Genomic DNA, 25622 nt, shown 5'->3' on the forward strand with positions numbered 1-25622 from the left:
TAAATTCTACATCCTAAACCACAATTTGAATTTTCTACATATCGTCACAACTAGAGTTAGAAATCATTTAAAAAATATCATACAAAATTCTCCTTTTCTATGACACCCAATTTTCAGTAGCGCCTAAGATGAATGGAATTAAAGACTGAGTATGTGAAAATGTGTATTTTTATAAAAATGTGAACTTAAAATTTTTTTATGTATTTCTATAGGGAGAGAAAAAATCTTTAAAGGAACAGAAAAAACTGGATGACATATGTTTCCTAGTGACGCTACTAGACAAGATACAAACTTGTTGGAATAAAATTTTGAGAGGCCCAGAAGAACACTGAAAAACATGGCGTGACAATATAAAAACACAAGAGCTTCAGTTGCGTCAAGAATCAATGCACTCATGCAATTTTTCAGGGTGGAATGCCTCCTGGAAGTTACTGAACGCATCCTGGTAAAATGGGTTAGAACAATTGAGAACTGCATACTCTGTTACTAGAAGACAACATAAACAATAGAAACAGAATGCTGCAATCAACAAACTATTTTATATGTATGTGGACATATATCAGCTGGTGTTAATTTTGTGCTGAGTTTTTTAAGACGATCCATATAAGGTATTAGCTGCCGTAATACTTTTTCTAGACCTGTTAAAAATTTTCAGAAGAAGATATGTAAAATCTGTGACATATGTAAAGGTTACAAGGGTTGACAATTAACTTTGCTTTATTAACAGAATAACTTTATGGCCTGCTAGGCATCGGTATACTGCAGTGAGCGGGGAAACGGTCATCCTCTGTGCTGGAAACGTTTCTGAGTTGACAGTGAGATACGGATAATGCCCAGGCGACCAAGAGTCATATGTTAAAGCAGCAGCATAAAGGAGGCCAAGATGCTTAAGAGATTTCAAGGCATGTGATTAACCATGAATGTACAGCACACTGCCTCCAGTGAATAACACAGCAAATGTTTCAAAATAAAATAAAGAATAATTTCACAAAATAGAAAGTCACCTGTCCTAGGGATACTGAACCATAGTACCGAGTCTCCTCTGTCATTTATGTGTAATAAAACTTGTCTAAATGAGTTTGCAATTTGGGAAGTATATTTTTAAGAGAATAATATATGTTTGCCTTTTAATTAATGGAATGTGTATATTTAATTTTGACACTATATCTGTATATAAAATATTTTCATACAGTATTACAAACAAATTGCTTACTTTGGATAACATTTCTCCTTTGATAATAAATCATCTATGTATTAACACTGTCAGATTTATTTAATCTCAACATGATTCTCCCTGCCCCCCCCCCTCAAGTTTTATTGGGAAATAATAGACATATCTCATTGTGTAAGGGTTTTATTTTTTTTTTTACTTTTCCGAAGTTAGAAGCAGGGAAGCAGTCAGACAGACTCCTGCATTCGCTGGACCAGGGTCCACTTGGCATGCCCACCAGGGGGCGATGCTCTGCCCATCTGGGGCATTGTTCTATTGCAGCCAGAGCCATTTTAGCATCTGAGACAGAGGCCATGGAGCCATCCTCAGCACCCAGGCCAACTTTGCTCCAGTGGAGCCTTGGCTGCTGGAAGGGAAGAGAGAGACAGAGAGAAAGGAGAGAGGAGAAGCAGATGGGCTTCTCCTGTGTGTCCTGGCAGGTAATTAAACCAGGACTTCTACATGCTGGACTGATGCTCTACTGCTGAGCCAACTGGCCAGGGCTCATTGTATAAATTTTAAGGCATATGGCATGATGATTTGATATGCGTATGTTGGGAAATTATTAACACAGTGGGTTTAGCTAACATTCATCTTCTCATATAATGAAAAAAGGAAAAATATTTTCTCCTTATGAGAACTTACAGGATTTACTCTTAACAACTTTCCTGTGCAGCACACAGTGGTGTTGGCTGTATTTCTGTTTTACATCACATACCTAGTGCTTAGTTATCTTATAACTAGAAGTTTATACTGTTTGATCACCTGCCTCCAATTCCCTCCTTCTCTCTGGTAACCAGTCTGATCTCTTTTTCTATGAGCTTTTATTTTTATATTCCACATATTAGATCATACAGTATTTGTCTTCCTGATTTACTTCACTTAACATAATGTCTTCAAAGTCCATCCATGTTATCACAAATGGTAGGATTTCCTCACTTTTTATGGCTGAATAATATTCTATTGTGTATATATATGTATGTATATATATATCTATATAGGTATACCATAACCAGAGGCGGATTTAACAGTGGGTGCACCGGGTGCGTGCTCTGGGCCCTGACTTCTGAAGGGCTCTGCAAAACCCCAACTTTACACTTTTTTTCTAATGTAAGGGGCCCAACATTTTCTTCTGTGCCCGGGGCCTCAACTGACCTTAATCCGTCTCTGACCATAACTTCATCCATTCCTCCATCAACAGACACTTCGAGTGTTTCCATGCCTTGGCTATTGTGAATAATGCTATGAATATAGGCGTGCGTTTATCTTTTTGACTTACTGTTTTTGTTTCCTATGGATATATTCCTAGAAGTAGAATTGCTGGTTGATATGGTAGTCCTTTTCTTAATTTTATGGCAGTCCTGTTTTCCTAGTGGCTGAATCAAATTATAGTCCCACCAGCAGTGCGTGAGGGTTCCCTTTCCTCTGCACTCTCACCAGTATTTGTTACTTGTCTTTTTGGTGATGGCCATGCTAACAGGCATCAGGTGATATCTCATTGTGGTTTAAATGTGCATTTCCCTGATGACTAGTGACCCAAGACAATTTTTTAATACAAGATTTTTAATACTGCCCCACTATTTGATCTCTTTCACTGAATATATAACCTTTGACACCTTATTACCAACAATGTACACAAGACCAAGAATAGTATCATTAAAGGTGTTCTGCATAAAGATTTTCCCATATTTAAGATCCTTTTCTCAAGAAGTACATATTATAAATAAAATTACTAGGTTATGAGGCATGAGTATTTTAAAGGCTTTTAAATTGAATTTAGTGAACTTTTTATTTAAAGAAAAAGTATAATCCATTTTTATTTCCATTATCACTAGATGAGGCCTTTCATCTCCATGCCCGGTGGCAGTTTTCAGCTTTACTGTAATTTAAGATTGCTGATTTGATGAATAAAATCAGCATTTCACTGTTGAGTAGACTCAGCACCCCTGGCAACCTCTTGCTATCCTCAGCCTTATTGCTGCACATTCAAGACCCAGGAGAAACCGAAGTGCTAGAGTGAAGAGGGAAAAGGGCTGGAGTGAAGAGGCATGTGAGGTTAGGCGGAATGGACGGGGCTGTCAGTAACGTGGCCATCAGGACAATTGAAGTCGTCCACACTCTACAACTCGGGGGAACCCACCGCACACGTCCCTCCACGGCCACTTGCCTTTTCCCGCTGTAAGGTCGTGCAGGTCACGCTCAACGTGCCCCAGGTTTCCTCCTGAGCCCTGGGATAGGAGGGGAAGGAAGCAGAAAATAGGGAACGGTCAGCAGCTCCATTTTCAACACTTCTGCCACCTTTTGTTGACGCCTTTATAAAGAAGAGTTCTATTAAAATAAATCTTCCCTTTCATCCTGTATTGTAATCAGCTTCTCCAAATAAATTGTATCTTTAGGGAAGAAACTAAATTACATCTTATTTCTCTTACTTCTTAACACTTCAGAGAATGAAGACCATATAAAGCATATTTTAAATGTTTATAAATATAAAGCTTTGGAGATGTCACACTCTCATGTCAATGTTAAGTGAGGCTAGATGACTGGGAGAAAAGCCTTATTTTAAAGATTGTAACTGTTGTTCAACTAAGATAGAATGTTGAAGCAATAGAACAGGGAGTATTTGGTAATGTGCATGAGTAATATGTTAGAGATGTATAATTGCTAACAAAAAATAAGAGAGAAATACTAAATATTTCCTTTTGTTCACTGATTGATTTTTACAAAGGCAGGAAAGGAGAGAAAGGGAAGCATTCATTTGTTGTCCCACTTAGTTGTGTGCTAACTGGTCACTTCCCCTATGTGCCTTGACCAGGGATGGAACCCGCAAACTTGGTGTTTCAGGGCGAACATTTAGATCTGACTGATCTAAATGGCCAGGGCCAATATTAAGTATTTCTATCAGTTATAAGCACACTGGTACCCAAAATGAGCTTGACTAGGTTTCTAAGAAATCAACATAATGGATTATAAACTATAAACGAAACAAAAAAGCCTACCTCTTATATATCTCTAATTTGATGTTCACATTCATATTCCCCCTACCCCCTCTCCCCCCCCCCCCAAAAAAAAATCCATTCCTATTATGCTGAGGAGCCTATAAAATAATCAGGGGCTGGTAATACTATCCCAAAACACCCCCTAGTGGCACAGAAAAGCAGTTCACATATACAGTTTTACACAAGCAAAACTGTAATCAATGAGTATCCTGACAGTAACACTTAACTGAAAAAAATGTAAATGTGATTAAAAATGAATGTGACAATCACTTAACTTTGTCTTAATGATTCTCCACTGCTCCCTCAATAATCAGTTGGAAAAATCAATCTTTCTTAGTACTAAAAATATACTTACGATATAAAACACCTGTACACGGGTTCTCTTTGTAGCTGCGTGCCTCTGCTGTTATGTTCTCATTCTCTGAGCTCCTGCTCATGGTAACACTGTTCACTTTCAGCCTAGGGAAAAGTGAGTACAAATAAAGCATGTCTAATCTGATATTATCACTAGAGGGTAACTCTTGTTTAAAATTTTAAACATGATCTCTAAATCATTAAGTATTCATTACAAATGAATAGTTTTTGCCATTAAATTGTTACCTAATTAGAAACACCCATCAAGTTTCTTATCAACCCTGAGTTCACTAATGTTTTCCGTTTTGTTTTTAAGAGAGGGGCAGGGAGAGAGACCGGAACATCAAGCTACTTCTGTATGTTCTGATCGTGGAATCGAACTGGCAACCTCTGTGCTCCAGAATGCACTCCAATGGAGCTATCTGGCCAGGGCTTAATATATATATTTTTAGACAGAGAAGAAGGGATAAGGAACATGGAAAGGAAGCATTCATTTGTGTTGCTGTGTGTGCCCAGACCCGGGATCCAACCCTCAACCTTGTCCTTTTGGGATGACACTTTTAACCAACTGAGCTAACTGGCCAGGGCCCAATAATTTTCCAATTGCTTAATCTTATTCGCTATGAAGAGAATGTTTTCTATGCCTTAAGAATATGTGAAAAAAAAACATTTATTTATAACATTTTGAGGTAAAAGCAACTACTTAAATAAAATAGTAATAATTTCTTTGAGAGCTGATGGTACAAAAAGACTGCCAATGAAAAGTTACTCTCATTAAAAAAAAAGAGGAAAAGCTGTCTTTTGACTTGAAACATTTTCTTTATATTTCAGTATGTTCCTGTCTTTATATCTGTCTCTGGGTAAAAGACATCAGTGAAAACCAACTAGCAATTTTTTGCCTTATGTCTTTATTGAAGGTTCAAAAATGAAAACTTATTTGTAATAAAAAACATACAGTGAACAGGAGACAATAGTCATGAAAATCTTATTTTTTTCAAGCTAATAACTTTCAGAATAATATGTAAGCGATTTTTACATTTTAATTTTAGCTTACAACCTTTAAAATTCTACCACACTGGCAAATACTTGCGAAAATAAATAAAAGTAAATGATGAATTGATATAGGAAAATTTAACTATTGCAGAACAAATCAATGTGAGAATGATATATGCAAGTAATATAAAAAATGCATTCAAATACATTGTCATAACACACTTCATAATTCATGAATATATTCCACCTACTGTTTATAAGTATCTCTGTGCTCTGGGGTTGAATATCTTATGAATTTATTTTCCATGTAGTACATTATAATATTTACTTGCTACTATAAAATTCAGTGCAAAACAAACGTGTACTACTTTATTTGGGCTCATTTATCTATTTTTTCCTTGGGCAGACAAAAAATTATGTAGTTCCATGTGATTTCACTCATATGTGGAATCTAGTGAACAAAACAAATAAAATTGAAACCGATTCAGAGATAGAGAAAACAGACTGACAGCTGTCAGAGGGGAAGGGGGTTGCGAGGCTGGGTGAAAAAGGTGAAGGGGTTACGCACACACAAAGGAAGAAATGTCATAGACGCAAACACCATGGTGATTCTGAGTGGGTAAGGGGGGTGGGGGATAAATAAGAGGACATGGGGGGATAAATGGTGATGGGAGGAGACTTGACTTGTGGTGAACACGATACAATATACAGATGATGGATTATAGAACTATACATCTGCAACCTATATAATTTTATTAACCAATGTCACCCTAATAAATTGAATTAAAAAACACCTGAAAGAAAACAGAGCTCAGTTCTAGATAAAACAAAAGTTCAAGTTCTTCATATGATTTATAACAATCAGGACAGATGAACATAAATTACTGAAGCGGAAATCTAATTGTTTGTTATCCTCTTATTCTAGCAGATGGACTCTTTCTTTGTTGACCAATATGATTAAATAAAGAAAACCAGAAACAAATGAATAAAACATCAGGACAGAATGTAAGTAAGATGACAATTCCTAATACATTAAGTTCATCTATCCCTTGCCTGAATGAAAAACAAAAAGCAAAAAACAATGAATAAAATTATAAAATATAAGCATAAATGACTTTCAAAAAAATTATAATCCACAAATTTCTATACTGATCCTTATAGTTGAACAGAATCATAAAAAAAGGAGCTAGAAATTGCCTATAAAATATTTGTGTGTACCTTTATAATACAATCAAAATTGTTAGATTTGATTGAACAGAATACTTCTGAATCACTGGACATGGCTACACAAGCAAAGAGATTTACTACTAAATGCTATGTTAGAGAGTGACAATGATTCAATGCTGTGTTTTAGCCAAAGTTAGAGTATAATTAAATTCTTGTGAATGTTTAATTACATAAGTCAGGTGTACATTAAAGCAGTGCATTTTCACTGGCTTTTTCTTGTGATGTGAATGGTGTTTCAACATGAAAAACTAAAAGAAAATATAAGTAGGAAAAATTAGGTATTCTCTTAACCTACTCATAACTACATCTAATTAAACTTCAAAGGACTAAAATTTGAATACTTTTACTTGCATGCTTTCCACTAATAATTATTTACCAAAACTTTGTATTTATTAGGTAAGGTGGTATGTTTTAAAATCCATCAAAGTAATTTCTTCTACATTCAGGTACACAGAAATAAACATGAACGATTTTAAAAAAAATTCTTGCATCTAATAGTAAATACATTTTCGATTTTGCAGAAATAAAGTAGTAAATTAAAACTACTTGTTAGATGTGAGGTTATGAAAAAGAAGAATGCAAAATTTGAAGATGCAATTGGAAGTGAAAAGAATATACTTTCAACTACCACACGCAGGTCAAACATTCAGTTAGAGCCACAATAAGATACATTGGTATTTTCAGCCTTGTTTCTCTGAAAAGAAAATTGCATAATTATATTTTTAGAGAATGAGTAAAAATATTTAAATTATATCATGAATCATACACCAAGTAAAGTGTTAACACAGAAGTTATTTTTCTTTTAAAAAATATTTATAAAATTAATTGCTGAAGAGCACTACAGAGAAATGACCTGACCTAACTAATTGTAACTAAAAATAATCTCTTCAGTTTAAAAATTATAAGCATCCCATCCTACTATCTAAAAATAGGCACCAATAATAAAATGTTTATTCTGAATTTCTGTTCAATGTAATGATCATCTAAAGATTGAAGGGCTAAGCACTAGAGTGTGAGGGTTTGTGGAAGTACACTTAATGTGTTCTAACAGTGAAAGAAGAGTAATACCTACAATAATGATTCCACTGAAATTATTTTCTGACAGATATGCGAATATTTCCTTGAATGGCAAAGTTTGGGGAATCAGGTATTTATTATATACAGCATATGTATACATATATACACACCCATGCACACATATTATGTGGCCAAAGGATTATGCTCCAAAAATTGCTGAAAAAAGTGTCACAATTTTCACACAAAATAACTAGAGGAAGTGCACTAGCTGGAAGCAGCAAATCATAAAATTCCAGACTTCGCTCTTTTCCATTTGGGATACTGTTCACAGAATCATTCTTCGAATGCCACATTCACAGCAGAACTTGGCCCATTCTACAGGGTATTTAGTCCCACACTCATGGCAGAACTTTGGTAAGTGTGCAGGTGAAGTTCCTTCTAGGCTCTTAATGTTTCCACCGTTGAGTGAAGACAGACAGTCACCATCTGACCTGGAGAAGTACAGAAAAAAGTTCTCAGTTGTTTCAACCTCTGGAAAGCTCGGAAATTGCTTATGCAGCACGACTACAAGCTTGCTGCTTCCCATGTTCATGTTCTTCCAGTTCAGATAACACTGAAATTTAAATGTTGTCTTGGCATCGTATTTGTCCCTAAGTAATGTCTTAAATCTATCTCTTTTTCAGTGTCTAATTTATCATTTAAACCAGGGGTCTCAAACTCACGGCCCGCGGGCCTCATGCGGCCCGCCGAACAATTTTGTGCGGCCCGCAGACTAATCCACGGGCTTACTTAATTTTATCCAAAATATTTTGAACTTTGTGGATTAGTCTGCGGGCTGCACAAAATTGTTCGGCGGGCCGCATACGGCCCGCAGGCCGTGAGTTTGAGACCCCTGATTTAAACTATCTTTTGAATCTCTATTTTTTTCCCTTATGTTGAGTTCTGTTTGGTTCTTCTGTACAGATGAAATCTTTCAGTGACAGTATATTGTCATTGTTAATGATTTCAATTTCCTCCCTACTTCTTTACATGCTTCAAGCAGACTCATTTTAGGCATCAATGTTTGATTGTCTCATTATCTTTAGTAATGGGCGCTTGTGGGTTTTGTTGTTGTGCTCGCTGGTAATTGGCTGCTAGCTTCTTTGTATAGTTTGGAACTGCCTTGTGTGTCCTGTCAGTCTGGACTGTGAACTCACGTCTGCTTACCTGTGAGCACCAGAAAGCTTGGGAAAGTGCATTTCATACCAGATAATTTGCTTTTCCTTTTACAAGCTCTAAGGAAGCTACTAAAGCAAACAATGTTCTTTTACTGTTAGGAATTTCTTAGAATGTGCAGATATTGCTCGTTCAAACCCTAAACTCATGTGAAGGTAAGCCTATAGTTACGAAAAAGCAGAAGGAACTCTCCATTTCTGAGCCATGGTGAGACTGACAAGTTTCCTTGGGGCCTTCTCTTCCTGGTTAGTGAAATGCATTTTTCCTACTTAATCTATCCTCTCACTGAGAGATAACCCTGAGTAGCAAAGAAAAGGGTTAACAAAACTTCCTCCTTCTCTACAGACACATCTGATCTTGGGAAAACTTCCTGATAGCTTAATGAAAATCTCATAAAGGTGGACGGAATGCCAGTGGTGTCCCAGCCACAGTGCTTACACGTCGTCCACTGACACTGGACCGATCATCGGCTCAAGACAACCTGGACGCTAGAGATGAGCCTGGTACAGGAGATACTGTTCCCGGGGGGACACGGAGTTTCTAAGTGAACTGTGCCTACACCCACGTGTGAGACCTTGTTCACGCCTGAGCTGTCACTTGGGAACTAGCTCCATGACTGCTGCAAGGGTTCCCACGAGAGAGAAACACATGAAGCTGCCTTGCTGTCGTTCCATGTTTCCTATAATCGATTCTAATGCCAAGTGTAACACACTGTCCCGTACGTAGTTCTGCCTGAGCCCAAGATGCCCCGGGTGGGTATTCCGGGAGAACCGGCTAGAGAAGAGGCACGCAGGGAGGGGGCGGAAGGCGACTTTACCGCCCCACTTTGTGCAGGTCCAAGAAATCAGCTCCTCCTACCTATGTACCTACCACGGGAATCCAGCCTCTAAGTAATGACCATCAGTCAAAGCCTCAGTGGCGCTAGTGTCACAGTTAGTTCACCAATCTGACCTCTATCTTCCTTCATACTTTTGTCTCTTACTTTTCTGAGAGATAAGCACCTTACTCTTATGGTACCTTTATGCACCTTGCCTTAAAACTTTCTGGAACATTTTGTAGAATAACTTCACTCCATTTTTCACAGTTACCTTCTAATTCTCATTTTTTCCTTTTTCTATTATTCTTTCATTTTAAAATAAGTATTGTACTTCACTGTATATCATGAATCTATGGCTCTTGCCTTAACACTTTCTGAATAAGTTGGGATGTATGTAAAACTTATCTATACTTGGGATAATTCAGTATATGCTTAAAACCAGAGTGCATGTCAAAGTTATACAAATACTGTGACAGGTTAGAAAGGGCAGAACATGAGTAATCACAGCCTCAGTGGGGAGTTTAGCTGTATTACAGCATTGCTGAAAATGACAATAGGGGTGGTTTAAAGAGTCTGTTACACAACTTGGAGAGGTAGAAACGACCATGTTGCAGTTACAAATGAAGACATAAGAAACAAAAATCAATCCAGTGGAACCAAACAAACTGTCCTTGAGTATTTACTACAGTAATTCTAACTAAAAAGTATAGGACAATATTATTTATGTCCAAACTATTTCTTTAGTGTACAAGTTAAATAAATGCCAAATTAAATACAGAAAGAAAAGTTCAGATTTTCTACCAAAGCATGATGCATTATTTTTGTATATGGTCCTTAGAAAACTACATATGGTCATTTTTATTTTGGTTATTAAAATGTCAGAACTTGAACATACCTGGCTATGTAGCTTTCACCATATGTTTTTCTTTTGCTCATATGGACCCCTGAGGCAGGATTTCGTGCCAAACTAGGTGGGGTGGAATTTCGAGGTTTGATGTTAGTTCTAGAGAGAAAGAGGTAGATTGTAAAAATGTTGAATAATAATCATTCATTTCTCAAATTATTATTTGCATGATTAAAAAAATAACAGAAGCTGTAGAGAGATAAAAGATTAAAATCCAAATAATTAATTTAAAACTGAAACCAATAGTAGTTAACACTAAAGATGAACCAAAGCATTTTGCATTTACTAACATTATCTTGATGGTATATGAAATCAATTAAAACATGGATATATGCTTTACATTAAATGTTTAAGTTAATCATTCTAAAAACCTCAAGTTTTTTGAAAGTTTAAAATCAACAGTTCCCTCAAAATAAAGATGTGGTTTGTTAAATGCCTAAAAATAACTGTTAAATAATATGTTCAGCACATGAAATGTGGTAAAAAATAATTAGCTAACCACTTTGAACATTAGCTAGCCACTTTAAAGAATATTTATTTATTTATGGAAGTGTGTTGTCTGAAACATCAACTCAAGTAAATAAGTTAATAAAAATTTCCCTTTAAAGACTTAATTTCACTCACTACACAATCAGGGCTAACCTGCTTTCTCAGTAGTCGGAAGGTTTGGGTTGGGACATCACTGATCCAGTCTGAGACTTCATGAGTCAAAAGAAAACTAGCAAGTTGTATGACAGTTAATGGTGAGAGTACAGGCTCTGAGATGCAAAAGAATCTGTATTCTAACCCCACCTGCTACTGAGCAGCTTTGTGATAGTGGTGAATCTGAGAGCAAGTTCCCTCATTTATCAAATGTAGCCATCCTCACTTATTTTATAGGAAGTGACAGATATAAACTGTAATTTATGTGAACATTTAGTAACGCTGCTGCTGATAATACTATTATTATTACTCTGGCTATTATTACTACTACATTTCACATTCATATAATAGTGCTTACTATATTTAGTATAGCTACATTTCTAATTGCCTTCATATATAAACTTGTTTAACCCTCATAATAATCCTATAAAGTTGGTAGAATCAATAACTCTATTTTACAAATATGGCAACTGAGGCAAAAAGTGGTTAAGTGACTTACCAAGGTGACAGCCAGTATGTTGCTGAACCAGTGGTTAGATATTCAAAAAATATTAGTTCCCTCCCCTCTTTAGAGATTTATTCAAATCTTTACATTTTGGAGATAACCAATGTTATGCTCAATAAATTTCCTTTGGATCAAAAATTCTTAAACGTTGGCAAAAATTCTTGTCTTATATGGCAAAGTTGGAAGGAATTTCCTAAAATTTCAAATAGTGACCTTATAATAATGTAGGTAATACAATATTTACTATTTTTCAAATATCACTATACACCGGATATGTAATATTGTTTAATCCTCACTAACATCTCTGAAGATATTATTCCCATTTTAAAGTTGAAGAAACTCATATTCAAGAAATGAACTAATGTGCAAAGCTATTACATGGCCAGAGTACTCGAACTTGAATTTAGGTGGGTCATATTAGAAATCTTATGTGTAATATGCAATACTGTCATTCAAAGAGAGGCCACTTTAAATAGTTAAAGTATTTCTATACTTTGCCAAACATCGCCTTTCACCCCAGAGCGTGGACGAGGCCGGGGGGCCTCCAGCGGCCATCACCTAGGAGGCGTATCTACTCTGTGGGTAGAGAGCCCTCTGGGATGCTGCAGGGCCGCGACTGCGCCTTTTTAGGAATTCAATCTCTAAAAAATCATTGCCAATGAGTGGCAATTCCTCTAGTCAAAGTTGTAAGAAAAACAGGAAGGACATTTTTTATTTACTTTTTGGTTCTAACATCAAGTCTTGTTAGAAATCTTATCTCTTTCAAAAAAAAAAAAAAAGAAAAAAAAGCCCTATCACTTTTATATAATATATACATGAGATATACAGATAGTACCAATATACCCATGCATACACACACACACAATTTACCATATCAATAATTTAAAGTTGTTTAATTTAAAATAAAAATGTTAGAAAAAAGTAAGATTATAAAACAATAGCTGCCATTATTAAGTGCTAATCACATTTTTTTTTTTTTCTGAAGCTGGAAACAGGGAGAGACAGTCAGACAGACTCCCGCATGCGCCCGACCGGGATCCACCTGGCACGCCCACCAGGGGGCGATGCTCTGCTGCGACCAGAGCCACTCTAGCGCCTGGGGCAGAGGCCAAGGAGCCATCCCCAGCGCCCGGGCCATCTTTGCTCCAATGGAGCCTTGGCTGCGGGAGGGGAAGAGAGAGACAGAGAGGAAGGAGGGGGGGGGGTGGAGAAGCAAATGGGCGCTTCTCCTATGTGCCCTGGCCGGGAATCGAACCCGGGTCCCCCGCACGCCAGGCCGACGCTCTACCGCTGAGCCAACCGGCCAGGGCCTAATCACGTATTTTTAGTAACAGCTTCTAAAAGGCAGAACCTGAATGTTAAAAATCATTATTAGAGATTGGGAAGAACTGTTTTGGTCTAATCTGCCCACTCTGCATAGTTCAAGCAGTAATGAAAGGCTGGAGTTAGAATTACACTTAATCTAGCTGACCACTAGTTTGTGGTTCTTTGAGATCTGCTTCAAAACCTACAGATGGCAGGAGTAGTTCAAAGAAGATGGCTCAGGGCACACAACTTCCTCCCAGGATTTATCCTTCACTACTTAAAAATAACTCATAGTTGCTGGCTGCTAATATCTTCAAGACTCCTCCCATCTTTATTTTATTGTAAATCTAGTTAAATTTATTACTTTTAATACATGGCTAAGAGACTGTTGTATAGTAGACCTTGGTTTAAGAGTTACCCAAGTAAACTCTAATAATATATTTTTCAACTTTAATAAGTTGAAAAGGCCCTAATTTCTTCATTTTAAAATGGGATGCTAGACTTGTACTGGAGCCCACACTAGGAAACCTGGAAGACCTATGTGGAAGAGTTCCAAAATGACTTTCCTCCCCTGTTTTAGGTGGAATTTATAACCATTAACAAAAAAACCAAGGCTCCCCATATTAAATGTCTTCTAACATAATTTTTTCTTCCTTTTTTATAACAAGATTATCTAGCAATATATAATATAAATAATATAATATTCCTTATACTTTTTTCAAAAATATTACCCCTAAATAAGAACTTCTTAAAAATAACAATTATTGAAAGTGACTGCTATTTCAGCCCTCTAAAAATTAAAATTTAATGGAATAAAATGTATGCTCTAAAATTAGTTTTAGGACAATAGAAATGGTCAGCAAAAATCCAAGTGTTTTAAGTCCTAGAAAATTATTTAGCATTTCTTGCCTTAAAAATTATTAAAATAAGATTCTTAAGTATAGGAATGTACAAGTTTATAGTATTCCAGTATATAAAGCTTTTAAGGAAATATCTAAGAAAAGATGAACCAAACTGGGTTACAAATACTTACTTGTAAATGGGTAATAACTCATGTCTTTTGATGGCACTGTCTGATTTTGTGTCACTGTCATACAACCTTTGCACATGTCTTCCAGTTCGAAGTGGAGGGCCTAACTTGTCCATCTTACTATTAAAATATATAAAGGTGTACCCATAAGGAGATTGCTATGTTTGTTCTTCACATCATTTTTTTAAAAAGATATTATTCTGGTTCATCAGAAATCACCCCCCAAGTTCTTAATTATCTTTTTTAAAATGCCTTCATTAAATATGTTAAATATCATTTGTAAAATGTTTGAGATTAAATTTGGTTTATTTGTGAAAAATTACTGGAAAAGTTACCAGTTTGGAATTCAAACCAACAAATCAAAATTTTCTTGACTTGTTTAATAATTATCAAAACATTATTGTTTCAACTGCTATCTTAACAAAATGTATCAATGTATCTGGATTTGGAATAAGGAATAAAGATTTTATTTTCTTTCTCAGAAAAAAAGTTACAAAAATTAAAATTTAGAAGGGTAAGAACTAATGTCCAAAAGAATCTTCACAACAGTTCATATACTGTCCATTATTAGATGTAAAAATTCTGACTATGCAGGCCACCTTGCCAGTTTTGAAGTAAAGCCACACATGTGCATAGCAGGACAATGAAATCAATGAAGACACTGAAGAGAGCAGCTGGTTCAAGTGAAGTTTGTGAAGCTAGATGTGACCTGAAAGTTGTCATTCCAGTAAGTAAGACAGCTCTGTCGCTGCCTCTCAGGGAGCTCCTAAACAATCTCATTTTTCCTTTCCTGAATTCATAGAATCTTCTCTTTTTTTCTTTTTATTATTTTATTTTAATTTATTATTTCCCCTGTATTTTAAAATTCCAAATATAAAACAAGAAATCAACTACTGTATTTTTCGCTCCATAAGATGCACTTTTCCCCTCAAAAGTGGAGGGGAAAATGCCCGTGCGTCTTATGGAGCAAAAATTACGGTATTTTAGTAAATATTTTAACACATCATTTGGTTTAGAATCTTTTTTTCTTATTTTCTTCCTTAAAACCCTAGGTGTGTCTTATGGTCAGGTGCATCTTATGGAGCGAAAAATACGGTAATAAAAATACGGTAATGTTTTTATATCTTTACCCAATTTTACTTTCTAAAAGAGAATGACTCTTTTAAAAAGAGAAGTACAAAAAAGATCCTATTTGAACGACACATCTGGTGACTGTAAAGAATCACATGTAACAATGTGACGTGGCCATGCCGAAAGTATTATATAAAGGCTCTCCATCTAGACTGCAGGAGGATTGCTGGTTTGTGGTATTCCATTGTTTTACATCAACCAAATAATGAATTATATATACTATCAACCAATATTCATTCATAGCAGGAGTACTAGAAAAATTAAATTATGAAATTAGGAGAACTACCTTCAATGTCTACTGATTAACTCCCCGTGGCTTGTTAACTTTAAAAGTACAGGCAGGTAGCCTCCTGGTTTTAAATGAGATAAGTTCTGTAGGTTTGTTCTTATGTTGAATTTGTACATAAGTTGGAATTACCTATTAAATGCAACTTAGACAGATGTTTGTCTTAACATAGTATTTATGTTTACCTTTCTGTACATATGAATACTTAAATATTTTCAGGCCTGCATAACATGTCTCGTTCATAACCCGGGACTGCCTATATACTCTTTTAAGACATGCCCATCTGCTCGTTCATGCTTCCGTGTCTCACTGACTACCCACCTGGGGCCCCTGCTATGTGTCAGGCACTGTGGTACATTCTGGGGATATACTGTGTTAGATGAGAGACTGAGTGCTTGTTCCTATGGAGGTTTGTGTCTAAAAAGAATCTGTTCATTTTTCTAGATTATAAGGGCCTCTGAGGAGGGACATATTTCTTCCATTGCTTTGTTCTTTTAGTATCCCTATACATAGCAGGTATCTTGTTGTAAGGTTGGTATTAATGCTTTGCAGGTGGTGATAATTACATTTCTTAAAATATTTCAGTTTTAAAACATGCCCTCATTAAACATATATTAAATACAATTTTTAAAATGTTTGAGATTAAATTTGATGGTTTATTTGTGAAAGATTACTGGAAAAGTTACTGGTTTGGAATTTAAACTAACAAATCAATTTTCTTAAATTGTTTAACAATTATCAAAACATTATTGTTCCAACTGCTATCATAACAAAATGTATCTGGATTTGGAATAAGGAACAAAAAATTTTAATTTCTTTCTCAGAAAAAAAAGTTAAAAAATTTAAATTTAGAAAAATGTAAACTATACCTTAAGACAGAGTCCTTAATATAAGAACTACTCAGATCTTACATATGATATAACAAAGTTCGACTACAGGAAGGAGATGTGTACATATATATATTCCACACATGAGAGGACTGCCAGTATTTTCAGATTTGAAAACCTAATTGAAAGGCAGGTTCCAATGATTTATCATGCCATACACCTGTGCCTTAAATTCAACTCAATTAGCCCTGGCCAGTTGGCTCAGTGGTAGAGCGTCGGCCTGGCATGCAGAGGTCCCGGGTTCGATTCCTGGTCAGGGCACTCAGGAGTAGCGCCCACCTGCTTCTCCACCTCTCCCCCTCTCCCCCTCTCCTTCCTCTCTGTCTCTCTCTTCCCCTCCCGCAGCGAGGCTCCATTGGAGCAAAGATGGCCCGGGCGCTGGGGATGGCTCCTTGGCCTCTGCCCCAGACGCTAGAGTGGCTCTGGTCGCAACAGAGCGACGCCCCAGAGGGGCAGAGCATCGCCCCCTGGTGGGCGTACCGGGTGGATCCCAGTCGGGCGCATGCGGGAGTCTGTCTGACTGTCTCTCCCCGTTTCCAGCTTCAGAAAAAGACAAAAACAAAAAAATTCAACTCAATTGATCTACTTACTTATCTACATGTGTGCGTATACTCATGTAGAAAAGGCCATGTTCCTTAATAAAAACAAGTGTTAGCAGGATATGGCCCTTAGGCCATAATTTAAAAATATCATTTGCTCTAAAATACTAAAATTTCATATATGAGAGAATGCCAGCATTTAAAGCTTTTGAAAATCTAAATAAAAGGCAAATTTCAGAATAATCTAAAATATTTTTTACCATACATTAAGTATATGGACAATATCACTATAGTACCTGTATCCCCAACAAAAATATGATACATGACTTTTGTCAAGCTAACACACTACTATAGATGAGAAATGTTCTATTATGACCAAGACTTTTAATTTAAAATGACTACCTATAGCTGCATGTAACTGCCATGACATGAACAGTATATCTAGGAAGCAATTACACTTTGGGCAAGCTTTCAAAATATTCATAGTTGAATGAGCATTTTTAGAAATATTTGGCAATGATAACCAATCTCTAATTTGAAATAAACTTAATCTACAAGAGGTCCTTGTTTACTATTGATACCATGAAAATGAATTCTCTTTCAAAATAGGCCACTCAGTTTTGTAAATAGCAAGCATAATAGATTGAGATGTGCTTAAAAGATGACTTCGGAAATAACATTGGAAAAAATGTCACCAGGTTGTATTCTGTTTCCTTAGAGTTCTACATTGTTATACTGTTTTGAGGCATTCAAACTTCTGAAATGTGTCCTACTTTTGATCCTAAATTTATTAACTTATACAGATACTTCGGTATATAATTCCATGGCAAAGTTATCTTTCTAACCCAACAGTTCAAACACTGTTGTCCACATAAGTCAAACTCTGTAATTCTAGGCTGTTTTAGGCATTTCTAGGTCAATGAAAAAGAGAGAAGTTCCTAAAAACTAGGCATTTATTTCTTACTGTTGTTAATATATGAAAAACCAAATTCAATTTTGGAATTAAGAAAGGTTCCTGACATACATTCTGTTTCTGCAGAGAAAACTTCTGCTCTTCACAGTATAACTGAGCAGAAGTAAAACTTTGAAATCTGACATTTTAGCTATTAAAAATTACCAACCGAAACACCCATGTAAGCTGGTAATTAACCACTAAGATAACACAATCTCAAGGCATGACTGTGAACTCTGCGACAGAATTCAAATGTGGCAATGTTTATTTAAAAGCTCTGTTTCATAATACTTCTAAAATTTCCTAGAATTAAAGATAATCATCTTTTAGAATAAGGGGAAGATTCCCTGGGTGTATGCTTTACTTAAAGAGACTGTTGTAACCCGTTGATCCACAAGTTGTCTAGAAGTTACTTAGCAAATGTGAGAATTTTTCCAAATACAAAGACAAATTTTTCTGTGGTATGATTCCAACATATACTGAATATTACAGATGACTGGTATGCATGATTAAAGCTGAACACAATAAAGATTGTGTATATACAGGCTTGATACAATTCCAAATCACTGAAATTCTTTTCACTAATATTAGAAGATGCTCAATTTCTTGAACATTTTCGCTAACCAGATATCTCAATTCCTTGACTCTATCCTGAATCACCTGTGCCAATAGAAACAACAGTTGCTGTACAAATGTTATGTGAATATTCCATCAGCACCAGGACCATGATTCTGTGGTGTGCCAAGAGGCTGATAAATGAGGAATTTATTAATTCATTACTTTTTTCATTTACTTGTCAAAATTTATTGTGTGCTTATATGCCAAGTATCATACATTTTGTAGTTACATCTGTGAACAAGGCAGACACACAGAGTTTATAATCTACAAGGGAAACAGCAAACAGATCATTACCTCAGTACTTCTAAGAAAGGAATGGAGTCTGCCACTACATAGACAGCCGTGAATGGCTCTGTTTAATATGGTAATAGAGTAAGGTTCCAGTTAATAATATATTAGCCAGAAGCAAACACTGCAGCTCTCTGCCCAGTATCTAAAAACACTCCTTTAACATGTAAGGATCATACATAAATGGACAATGGGGTTTGAACAGTTATGTTTGATAGTTTAATATGCTGTGTGAGAACCAGAAATTTTAACTCTTCATCGTATTATAAGTAGTACATAACATAAAATTACGTGCTCATAATCAATGCTTGTTAGTAAAAAGAAATTCTCTCTAAAGTATCATGTTGGTCAGATTTCCTAAGGTCAGTTGTCAAGGTCTAAGCAGAGTCACAGATGTTGTCAGAGTGAGACAGAGAAACAAAATATGCCCAAAGTCAAAGTCACAAAACTATGGAGTGGCAAAGTAGGGCCCCAAAGTCCAGTTTTCTAACTCAAAGTCAGTGCCCCTTTTGATTACGCCAGCCACTTCACATGCCAACGATCCAATTCTCAGCAGGACAGGGGGATACTGAAAAATATCAGTTTTTATTTCATAATCAACTGCAAATGGATAAATATCACAATAAACACTATAATGTGGAAGATAATTCTTTGTGACATTATTAGAAAGGCTTTGTAAGTTAAAACAAATGTAGGTAGCTCTGTCTATATTTTACTTATTAAAGTCAAACCAATGGAGAAGCAAGAAAAAAAATCAAATCAGTTTTTAGCACTGGAAGATAAGAACCTTTTATTTTCAACCACCTGTTCTACTACTAATGACCTCTCTCTTTCTTAAGGATAGTCTGTCTCTTTTTGGAAGCACAACAAAAAGAAAACAATACTTAACTAATCAGATCTTGTTAGTTGATTACTTTTCCTTTTCTACAAAAGAAATTAAGTTCCTTTCAGTTCTTGCACTTTCTATACGGTACAAATTAGGAAACAAAAGGCAATTTCTCTCATTTGATATATACCCTTATATATATTCCTTATATAAAAACTAGTAATAACCTATATCTGAAAGTAATGTGTGCTATAGTTCCTGTATCAACTTTATTGGTATTTCTAAAGATAAGCCCTCATTCTAATGGTCACATAGTAATCCTTAGCTTTCTGACAGCAAAATTGAAGACAAAGTGAGTTTCTACTGGAATATAGGGCCTTCTATTAGGATTTCCAGTGTTAACAATAAGTTTCTTACATTAACATAATTGCTGAAAGCTTAATTATGCTACTTTATTGAAAGCCATGTATTTAAAACTGTAGAAAAATAAGTACTTAGTAAATAAAAGAAAAAGAATCATCCACTATTACTATTTCAGCACATTTGGTCTTTTCTTGTCTTTTTTTTTTTTTTGTATTTTTCTGAAGCTGGAAATGGGGAGAGACAGTCAGACAGACTCCCGCATGCGCCGGACCGGTATCCACCCAGCACGCCAACCAGGGGCGACGCTCTGCCCACCAGGGGGCGATGCTCTGCCCCTCCGGGGCGTCGCTCTGCCGCGACCAGAGCCACTCTAGCGCCTGGGGCAGAGGCCAAGGAGCCATCCCCAGCGCCCGGGCCATCTTTGCTCCAATGGAGCCTTGGCTGCGGGAGGGGAAGAGAGAGACAGAGAGGAAGGGGGGGGGGTGGAGAAGCAAATGGGCGCTTCTCCTGTGTGCCCTGGCCAGGAATCGAACCCGGGTCCCCCGCACGCCAGGCCGACGCTCTACCGCTGAGCCAACCGGCCAGGGCCTCTTGTCTTTTCTAGTTTCTATCATAGTAAGCATGGAGTTTGTATACTAATTTTACTTGTGTTATAGCAGAATCATTTTCTTAAAAATTATATATATTTTTTATGGCAGAATCATCTTAAAAATTATCTATGCTTTTTATGGTTGCATCATATCCCTTTGTAGATTTTCAACATTTGCTCTTCAGACAAAGCTAGACATATTTATATTTTTTTCTTTTTCTTTTTGTGACAGAGACAGAGAGAGGGACAGATAGGGACAGACAGACAGGAAGGGAGAGCTGAGAAGTATCAATTCTTCGTTGTGGCACCTTATCTGTTCATTGATTGCCCTCCCACATGTGCCCTGATAGGGGAGGGGAGGTTACAGCTGACTGAGTGACCCCTTGCTCAAGCCAGCGACCTTGGGCTCAAGCTGGTGAGCTTTGCTCAAACCAGATGAGCTGGCGCTCAAGCTGGCAACCTCAGGGTTTCGAACTTGGGTCCTCTGTGTCCCAGTCCAATGCCATATCCACTGCGCCACTGCCTGGTCAGGCTATATTTTTTTACATTATACATTTTATATATATATACACATATATTTTTTTTGACCAAGACAGAGAAAGAATCAGAGAGAGGGACAGCCAGGGACAGCCAGACAGGAAGGGAGAGAAATGAGAAGCATCAATTCTTCGTTGCAGCTCTCTGTTGCAGCTCCTTAGTTGTTCATTGATTGCTTTCTCATATGTGCATTGACTGGGGGCTACAGCAGAGTGAGTGACTCCTTGCTCAAGCTAGCAACCTTGTGCCAAAGCCAGCGACCCTGGGCTTCAAACCAGCAACCTTTGGGCTCAAGCCAGTGACTTGGGGTCATGTCTATGATCCCACGCTCAAGCCAGAGACCCCACACTCAAGCTGGTGAGCCCATGCTCAAGCTAGATGACCCAGCACTGAAGCCGGCAATCTTAGGGTTTCGAACCTAGGTCCTCCACATCCCAGTCTGACGCTCTATCTACTGAGCCACCGCCTAGTCAGGCTATATTTTTTTTACATTATAGTAAAAACAAATGAAAAGAGACCAATGTTTAGAGCTAAAGAGATGTTGATTTGTATCCTCATTCTAACTCTTAACAGCTATGTGGCTTTGAGCAAATTACCCTGCTTCTCTGACCTCTCATCATAGGCTAGTGGGGTGGTTGGGGTGGTTTTAATAAAAATATATGTAAAATGTCTAGCACAGTGCCTGATACATAATGCTTAATAAATTGTACTTACTATAAAAATCATCTATATTTAAAATAATTTCCTTAGCTACATTCCTATCCCAGAGTAAAATTATTTAATCAAAAATAGAAATGTTTTAAGACTCCTGAAAAATGCTATCAGATTTTCTTTCAATTTGGTTATAGTTGTGAGTGTGGTTCTGACCAGCAATATTAAAAGAAATAACTTTAGAAAGAAAATTAAGGTTAATGAAAAAAAACCCAATTATCTAAACAAAATCATACCTTAGTATTATTCACACATCTATAGCTCACTAGTAACTTAATTTCACTGTAGACTCACCCTGTATGAGGGGCTTTATGTGAGGGAGATAAGGGCTGAAGTCTGTTTCCCAAAGAGCTGTTGATTGAAGACACTTTACCTGAAGGCACACCTTATAATAAAAAAGTATTAGTTTTAATGACACTCTGGAAAAAAAATCACATAAAACAGCATCTGACAAGGGAAACAATAGTTTACTGGCAATAAATCTAAGTAAGTTGTCAACTAAGAATTATTTTAAAAAACAAGATTTTTAGGGAACAACATATAGTATCTTTCATTTCTAATTTCTACATTCCTTTCTTATAATCTACATATAAATAAAGATACACTTCAGTAGTCAATATTTTCTTCAGACCATTAAACATTTGTCTGTTAAGGACAACTGTCAAGTTCAGAGTGGTTTCCTTCATAGGCAGAAATGAGGGGGAAATGGTCAAAGAATCAAAGAATAGAACTGATCAACTATTCTGAACAAGTGCTGTATCATTAACAACATCAAAGATACACATTAAAGATTAAAAAATGATTTATACAATATCTAAAGTAGATGCAATTGAAAGTTACTTTATTTTCATCCAGAAATAATTACTTAACCTCTCTATCACCTGCTAATTACAAACTATTTTAATAATCCAAACTAGAACACTATCTTCATTTCCTTTTCTATTAACACTGTTAATAACGAAGGAAGAAGACGAGTTATTTCATGGACCTCCTCACCGACAGCAATCTTGCTAGTGCCACTTGGCTGCGGTAGTCGTGAAGATCCGGACGATAAGGTCCCAGGAGAATTCGACTTTTTAAGAGCAGGTGGCTTATACTAAAAATATGAAAATAAAAACATTTTATCAACATTTATGAATCTCAATTGTAAACTAGTATTTCAAAATAGTATTTTATTCCCTTCAATGAGCACTCTTTTTATTAGCTAATGTTGTCCAACGTGAGAAAGTATAGATTAAAAGGTGTCACCTCAGAGAGAGGTTTCCTGAAATATGTTCCTTCTCAAAACTGGTGTACTAAAAGTTTGGCTCAGATGTCCCACTGCTAAAATAGACAAAGAGGAAGTTTTCCAGTTCATAGGGTGGGGGAAAGGGTATAGTGAAAAATACTTCCTCAAAGTTAGATTTTAAACACAAGCAAATATTCACAGTAAAACTTAAGACACTAAATAACACTGACTCACAGTGCGGCTGTAAAGATCAGGACTTCACATGTTCCCAGGTGTGGTTTTGTACATCATACGCATAATCCAGCCCTATTTCCTGACAAAAATTCCTAAGATTAGTTTCACAAGAGCTGCCTTAGCCATCCCCAGTGAAGCAACCTAGACAGTCTGGTGTCACTGTCCTAAGCAGTCCATGTCAGGTGACCAGGCTACAGGCTAAGAAGACAGGGTACATGAGCTTATCTCATTTTATTCTTGCTCCACTGTCTAAAGGGGTATCACTGTTAACTTCATTTCACTACCTCTTGTGTGCCAAATTGTGCTCACTTACTATATACAAATATATCTTATCACCGCTCTGATACAAATGAGCTTGCTCAAGGTTATACCCCACCTTAACAGAACGGATATGAAGACTCGGGCTACCTTATTTCTAGCCCAAATGCCACACTACAAAGTTTCTGTGATTGCATGTGTATGTGAGATTTAGCTAATGCATTATTTAGTTTGCTTAGAACTTTATGGGAAACTGAGTTTTAAAACTGATTTTCAAAAATCAAGTCATATTGTATAACCAATAATTAGTAGTAGCACTCCTATTAAAACCCTGCTGCTTGACCTGTGGTGGCGCAGTGAATAAAACATCGACCTGGAAATGCTGAGGACGCTGGTTAGAAACCCTGGGCTTGCCTGGTCAAGGCACATATGGGAGTTGATGCTTCCTGCTCCTCCCTCCCCCCCTTCTCTCTCTATCCCCCCCCCCTTTCTAAAATGAATAAATAAAATTAAAATTTAAATAAATAAATAAATAAATAAAACCCTGCTAACTACACATTTTAAAGTCAAACATTATAACTCTGAAATTCAGTATGTGACCTTTAAAAAAATAAATCTTGATAAAAGGGTCTTGATAAAAGACTGTGGAGATAAGCACATATAAAGACAGTTTCTTTAAAAACATGAGGTGTTTATGGTTTAAAAGGGCATCTATTGTATATCTGTCACTTCATTAGGAAAGATTTTAAAATGAACAACATGGAAAACAAGACCTAACGAAGACTTGTCAAAATATCAGACATGTCTACTAAAAATAGGGCCCATAAAACTGAATTAACCCTTTTAGTAGTCAGTTTTTTGTTAACACTTTGAGTGAGGACGTACATGAATGTTCATACTACTCAAAGGGTTAAGAAACAGAATTGGTAACCCACTCATACTCTGGTAACTATTAAAAAAGAGCAAAGTGACCAGACTAAATGAAGGGTGACGTAGCACACAGCGAGAGGTCACGTCTCTGGGTGGGGCGCAGGCAGGAAGAACCCTTGGGAGCAGTCACTATTGGGGACTATGTACATGTTAGAATTTATTAACTTTTTGGCTTACAGATAAAAAAAGGCAGAATATTCCTCTTAAAAGGAGCTTTGTTTCTTCCATTCTATATCAGGCCTCCTACTTTATGGTCAGGTTTTCTGAGGTACCTAGAACCTAGCCCAACCTTATCTATCTCCTATAATATTTCCCATTACTTTCAACAAGAACTAGTCAGGTTGGTTTCCTTTCTGACTCCTCATACTACTCTGAATGCCTCTTGTTTAAAACATATTCACCCGCCTCTCAGTACCGTGCTGTCCCCTGCCCTAGATAATCTGACTCCTTCCTCCCCGAGCTGTGCTTATCTGTCCTACAACATCTCACTGAATTCCATCACAATTATACAGGCTTTCAGAGGGCTCTAGCTGTCGACCACTTTGTACAAGTTCATTCAGAAGAACAAAAGAATCTTATTTTAATCTAATTATAGTCAATATATATTTCTTCATTATTTGTTAGGTGCTGATTATTTCATATGGTTTTGGCAGATCACAAATCTAAATCTCCTTAGTAAAATATTTATATTTACAAAGACTTTTTATTGAAATTGGAGGACATTTTATTTCTTATAAAATGGCAGAAGGCACTATTTGAACTGACCCTTCAACTCAGTACTAAAGATGCTCAGGACTGATAATACTGAGTGCTGGTGAAAATACAGTTGCTAAATATGACAGGGACACATGTAAGTATCTTTAGGCAATGTACTGTATTTAGTTTATTAATAGAGCCCCAGTACTTGCTACAGTGTCTGATTCAAAGACAGTCCTCAAAAAAAACCTCTTGAACGAATAGTGATAAGAAAATATGAGGACATACTGAAATGAACATATATGACTGGGCACGGAATCAGCACTGGTATAAC

General features: G+C 36.5%; 2 protein-coding genes across 7 annotated transcripts in view; one reads left to right on the forward strand and one right to left on the reverse strand.

Annotated features, from left to right (window-relative positions):
* Positions 1–1258, forward strand: part of IL7 (interleukin 7) — a 40382-nt gene extending 39124 nt beyond the window's left edge. For 4 of the 5 annotated variants that reach the window (XM_066378842.1, XM_066378843.1, XM_066378841.1 and 1 more), the window contains one exon: positions 213–1258. In XM_066378842.1, the coding sequence (XP_066234939.1) occupies positions 213–332 (120 nt within the window). In that variant the 3' untranslated portion in view covers positions 333–1258. The remainder of the gene's footprint in view (positions 1–212) is intronic. The other variant, XR_010750473.1, reaches the window with a different exon arrangement.
* A 1841-nt stretch (positions 1259–3099) lies between these two features.
* ZC2HC1A (zinc finger C2HC-type containing 1A) overlaps positions 3100–25622 on the reverse strand; it is a 42875-nt gene continuing 20352 nt past the window's right edge. The window contains exons 6-11 of one of the 2 annotated variants that reach the window (XR_010750472.1): positions 22939–23038; positions 22237–22327; positions 10725–10832; positions 7968–8288; positions 4562–4665; positions 3100–3438 (exon numbers count right to left, since the gene is read on the reverse strand). Coding sequence is in view for 1 of the 2 variants with exons in the window: in XM_066378840.1 (XP_066234937.1) it covers positions 8123–8288; positions 10725–10832; positions 22237–22327; positions 22939–23038 (465 nt within the window). In the remaining variant the exon portion in view is untranslated. Of the gene's footprint in view, positions 3439–4561; positions 4666–5465; positions 8289–10724; positions 10833–22236; positions 22328–22938; positions 23039–25622 lie in introns of those variants that run through there. The other variant, XM_066378840.1, reaches the window with a different exon arrangement.

The sequence above is a fragment of the Saccopteryx leptura genome, chromosome 3, assembly GCF_036850995.1.
Source record: "Saccopteryx leptura isolate mSacLep1 chromosome 3, mSacLep1_pri_phased_curated, whole genome shotgun sequence".
Taxonomy (NCBI): domain Eukaryota; kingdom Metazoa; phylum Chordata; class Mammalia; order Chiroptera; family Emballonuridae; genus Saccopteryx; species Saccopteryx leptura.